The 5,326-nt window shown below is 42.0% G+C and overlaps 1 protein-coding gene across 1 annotated transcript; it reads left to right on the top strand.

Annotated features, from left to right (window-relative positions):
* Nucleotides 1-1,011: 1,011 nt before the first annotated feature.
* Nucleotides 1,012-3,066, top strand: LOC116010351. The gene is made up of 4 exons (XM_031249722.1): nucleotides 1,012-1,212; nucleotides 1,678-2,093; nucleotides 2,436-2,655; nucleotides 2,740-3,066. Exons 1-4 carry the CDS (start codon nucleotides 1,012-1,014, stop codon nucleotides 3,064-3,066), a joined length of 1,164 nt encoding a protein of 387 aa, XP_031105582.1.
* The last annotated feature ends 2,260 nt before the right edge of the window (nucleotides 3,067-5,326 follow it).

Genomic DNA, 5,326 nt, shown 5'->3' with positions numbered 1-5,326 from the left:
TTTTTTAAACTTCTAAACTAAAAATGTTTTCAAACCTTTGTCTACTTTTAAGTGACAAATGGATTTTCTTACTTAGCCGTCGTGCTAACTACACTTCATTGTGTCCTTTATTAGATGCAGATTAGTGTGGACTCTAGTAGCCCGATGAGCTCTAAACAAGATGGGAGTGGATGTCGATGTTGTAAGTTTAGCCTTAACGTTTGGGTATAGGAGAGATACCTGAGCGTGGCGGTAACACCGAGTTTTCTGCTGGTTAGACGCTTCCGCAATGTATTGTAATATTAGGATTTTGTAATAAATCCCAGATGTGAAAATCGGGGTGTTACAAATTGGTATCAGAGCCTAGGTTGAACCTTTGGGAATCAGGTCGAAGCCTAGGTTGTATGGTCTTGTTTGTAGGTCTAGGATTGAAATTCGGAGAATTTGATTTTTCAAAGCCCAAGTTCGAGTCAGCCTAAGTTTGCTAAGACTGACCTAAACGGCTTTTTCAACTGAGTCTAAGTGTGAGTTTCTGGAGCGGAGGGCTTTTTCAACTGAGTCTAAGTGTGAGTTTCTGGAGCGGAGCTGGAGACCAACTGAGTCTAAGTGTGAGTTTCTGGAGCGGAGCTGGAGACCAGGCAGCGTCAGAAAGGGGTACCTCATCATCTGTATTTCGCCAGGCAGCGTCAGAAAGGGGTACCTCATCATCTGTATTTCGCAAAATCTCCTGATTCTAGAATGCTTTGATCAATATTTGTGTATCTTTATGTGCATTCTAGAATGCTTTGATCAATATTTGTGTATCTTTATGTGCATAATCATTGCTTATCATTGTTGTGAGTAAGCATAATAGTATAATGCGTTCCTAACTGTTATGCCATAGTTAAGATACCTGGTTGATGAGCATGACGAAGTGGATGTTAGGAATTGCTGGGTAGGACTTGTGTAGCTGCTATACTAACTGCGTAGCTAACTAACTCCTTAAGAGCTTTTACGCTTCAAGAACTAACTTGAAACTGTCGCTTGGTGAAGATGCCGCCGAGACGAAATGTGCCTGCGGGTAGCGACAATAACCTCTCTGCGGTAGATCGAATGGTTCAGGCCATGGAGAGAATGGCCGAGTTGATGCTAGCTCAACAAGGTCAAAACCAAAACCAGAGGCAGCCGAGAGTGGATTATGCTAAGGCGATAGCCAGCCGCCAGCCACCGTACTACACGGGTGAAGAAGACCCGGTAATCTTGGAAGAATGGATTAGGACATTTGACAAGCTGCTCAATGCAGTCAACTGTCCTGCAGATCAGCGAGTATCTTCCGCCATGTATTACCTGACAAAAGCGGCAGACAACTGGTGGTCAACAGCTGGGCCCGACTTACTGCAAAACCCAGACTTTGGCTGGGAGGAATTTAAGGAAGAATTGAGAGGACAATTTTACACGGAACGAATCAAGGGAATTAAGTGCGAAGAATTCTTGCGACTGAAGCAGAAGGGAGAAACTGTTCAGGTCTACTATGACCAATACGTGGAGCTGATGCGTTTCGCTCAAGAAATCGTGCCTGACGAAGCGAGTAAGGCCAGAAGATTCGTACGTGGACTGGATTGGGCTGTGAGAGGGGCGATTGCACCGTTTATGTGCACTACTCTCAAGGAGGCATATGACAGAGCATCCGACCACTACCAAGTGTACCTGGATCAGCAGGAGGTCTACGACAAGAATAAAAGGAAGGTTGATGATGGCCCGGGGAAGTTCAGGCCGGACAACAAGAAACCTGACCAGGGAAGATTTAATCCAATGCAAGGAGAAAGGAAGGGAGGAATGAATCAGAGGAGAAACTCAACTTGCCGGAGATGTGGACGGGATCACCTCGGAGAGAATTGCCAAGGGGAGAAGATTAGGTGCTTCAAGTGCGGTTTCTTGGGGCACAAGTATTACGAGTGCCGAACCAAGATGGATAATTTTCGGGATCCCTCTCAAGGAAACAATCAGAAAGGAGGATTCGGTGGGAATGCCGGCCAGAAGCCCGTGGAGATAAGAAATGGAGGAGGGAATGCCGGCCAGAAGCCCGTGGAGATAAGAAATGGAGGAGGCAACTTTCAACAAGGAAACTGGGGGAGGCCGACTAACGCAACTCAAAATCCCACCAACAAAGGGAAAGCACCCGTGGGAGAAAGCAGCACAGCAAACCAAGGCAAGATCTACGTCGTTAACAGCAAGCAAGCTCAAAACCAAGGCAAGATCTACGTCGTTAACAGCAAGCAAGCTCAGGCTAGCGGCAAGATCTACGTCGTTAACAGCAAGCAAGCTCAGGCTAGCGACGAGATCTACGTCGTTAACAGCAAGCAAGCTCAGGCTAGCGACGCCGTAACCGGTACCTTTCTCATAAACCTAGTGCTTAGCTCAGTATTATTTGATACGGGAACTACCAATTCCTTTATATCATCTACATTTGCGGATAGATTGAAGCTATGGTCTACCGTTAGGTTAGATCTAAATGTCAAAACCGCTTTAAGAATAGTAGTGACCCGTAGAGAGAGTTATGACAACGTTGCAATAGAAATAGCGGGATCTGGCTGTCCCGAAAACCTCGTTCGTTTTGAACTTGAGGGCATCGATGTAGTGCGTGGGATGGATTGGTTAGATAAGTATAAAGCCCGGATAGCGTGTAATGAGCGAAAGGTTGTCCTACGAGGACCAAAGGGAAGGAGAATATCCTACCGAGGAATTGGCAGGCAACCTGAGTCAAAGTTGTTGACAACACAGAAATTGAGAAAGTACGCTCACCAGGGATGCGTAGTGTATCTCTGTTTGGTGCAAGATGCCGAAATAGAAGAACCTGAGATTAATCGAATCCCAGTTATACGCGAATTCCTGACGTATTTCCCTGACGACCTCACGAAAATGCCGCCGGAAAGAGAAGTAGAGTTCACCACCGATCTCGTACCGAGAAACTCACCCATCTCGAAAGCACCTTATCGAATGCCACCCAGAGAGATGGAGGGGCGGAAGGCGCAATCGGCAGAACGGTTGGAGAAAGAATTCATCAGACCAAGTGTATCACCTTGGGGGCGCGCCAGTACTGTTCGTTAAAAATATATATATTATATATATATATATAGGAGCCTTAGACCGCGCGTCGATTATAGAGAACTTGATCGAGCCACAAGTAAAGAACAAATACCCGTTGCCGAGGATCGACGATCTATTCGACCAATTGAAAGGAGCAGGTGTATTCTCAAAGATTGACTTGCGATCAGGGCATCACCAAGTGTGAATCGCGAAGAAAGATATTTCTAAGGCAGCATCAAAAAAAAAAAAAAAAAGGCAAGTTTCGGGGACGAAACTATTTTTAAGGGGGGAAGACTGTAACCCCTCGGTTTTTCCGACAAAGTTAAGGTTCTAGAATATAGATATAAAATTTTTTAAGCTATGACATTTAAGAGAAGGCTTCTCGGTGTTCGAAAGAATTTTTTTATTAGTATAAGATTAGTTATCGATAAGCTGCGAACTACGTACCGGTCACGAACCGTAACATTTTTAAGGATGTAGATTCAGTTCGAATTTTCCTAAAAAAAAATTGGATTATTGAGTATCATATGATTAATCCTGAACTTCTAGTTAGTTCAAGAAAATTTTAAACGGACTGTAAGGAGGTAAAATTGTTACGAACCTCGTACCTATATTTCGCGAGATACCGAAAAATTCCCAATTTTGGTGATTAGCGATGGGATTATTTTTAGGATAATTTTGGTGTTAGAATTTTCCCGAATTAAGTTATAATCCTCCGAGCTTTCATCTGATTTAACCATAAACTGGCCAAATAAATTGTGATCTTCCTAGAGACTCCATAGGGTGATGACATGTGGCAACCAAATCTAGCCTAAGATTGATCATTTAATGCTAGCATTAATGAGGTATGGTGCAATTGCACTTGATTTCTTAGTCTTCAAGCTAGAGCTCACATCATCATCTCTCTCATCCTACTCCATCTCATTTTCGTAGATCACCCAAGGAAGAAGAAGAAAAAAATAAAATTGTTTAGTCTTCCATTGTGATCAAAGAGCTCCCAAGCATTTTTCAAACTCAAGTGTCTAAGTGTAGGTAAGATTTTAGACTTTGTTTGGTTGAAACCTTCTTAGAATTTAAGTGTAAACTAAAGGTGCAAGGAAATGTTGTTATTATGGTGATATTTTTAGGATCTTGGACTCAAAGGAAGGAAAACAACAATTTCTACCATTTTTTTTTTAGGATCTTCCAAAAGAGGTAAGGAATCCCTTTATTTGGTTGAGGTTGTTTGAAACTAGATAATTGATAGTAAATGATGAGATTAGGAGTTTTATGAATATGTTTTTATACATGATAATGGCTGAAAATGCATGTACATATTATATTTATGCCCATATAGGCTTATACTTGTGAAAATATTGACAAGAAATTTAGCTAGTCTCTGGCAGTGACTTCCGAGAATTTCTGGGAAAAATCGGTAAGGTATTTTGACCCTAAATTTTTTGGACATGTAGATCTATAAGTGTAGAACCTACATATAAAATTTCATAATGATCGGAGTAGTATAAGTATGGTCTCCGGAATTTTTCCCAAAACTAGTCCAGAGAGGAAAGATGCTGGACAGCACACTGCCAAGGGCAAAAAATGGAATTTTCTGTGTTAATTCGTGAACCCCAAGGGCAAAAAATGGAATTTTCTGTGTTAATTCGTGAACCAAAATGACCCAAACTTTTTATGGACATCAAGTACTATGAGTTAGGGTTCTACCATAAAACTTTCAAGTGAAAAAGAGTTCGGGAACTATAGTTACCGGCTTAATCTTTCGGACTGCGCCATGCTGAAAATTTCTGGACAGAATCGGTTATAAACAGTTTTTACAAAATATCTTTGTAACAAAATTAGTGACGAAATTTTGGGATGTTACAACCATATTGGAAGAATTAAATTATTTTGAAAATGCTATTTGATTCCAGGAAAGAAAAGAAAATGTTTTCAAACCTTAATTCTAGTAAAAGTGGTGAAGGATCTTGTTAACCACGGAATAAAGATGAGCTTAAAGTGCCTATTCCGCATGGTAATTATGTGTATGATCATTCATACTGTGGGCGAAGTCTATTCGCCGAGTACTATATCACCCGGAAGGAAAAGGACTCCTACGGGGGTGTGCACACTTAAGTATAGTCACTCTATGTTCGGGTAGGTGTCGTTCTTATGAACCTAGTGAGGCTAGCTAGGAATCATTCCAACGCTCCTATAAGTCCAGGGGATCAGTATTAGACCGGGCGATGACCACTGAACCCGAGTTCAACGATCCAAGTGGTCAAAAGTGGAGAAAGACTCCAAA

This window comes from Ipomoea triloba, chromosome 1, assembly GCF_003576645.1.
Source record: "Ipomoea triloba cultivar NCNSP0323 chromosome 1, ASM357664v1".
Taxonomy (NCBI): domain Eukaryota; kingdom Viridiplantae; phylum Streptophyta; class Magnoliopsida; order Solanales; family Convolvulaceae; genus Ipomoea; species Ipomoea triloba.
The sequence above is the reverse complement of the archived record's forward strand: the minus strand, read 5'-3'. Positions and strand labels throughout refer to the sequence as shown.

Excerpts from the sequence above, each read along its gene's own strand:
- LOC116010351 (XM_031249722.1), top strand. The coding sequence starts at position 1,012 with ATGCCGCCGAGACGAAATGTGCCTGCGGGTAGCGACAATAACCTCTCT. Across the intron at positions 2,094-2,435 it reads CAACAAGGAAACTGGGGGAG|ATTGAAGCTATGGTCTACCG; the intron begins GCCGACTAACGC and ends ATTTGCGGATAG. Across the intron at positions 2,656-2,739 it reads TAGCGTGTAATGAGCGAAAG|AAATTGAGAAAGTACGCTCA; the intron begins GTTGTCCTACGA and ends TTGACAACACAG.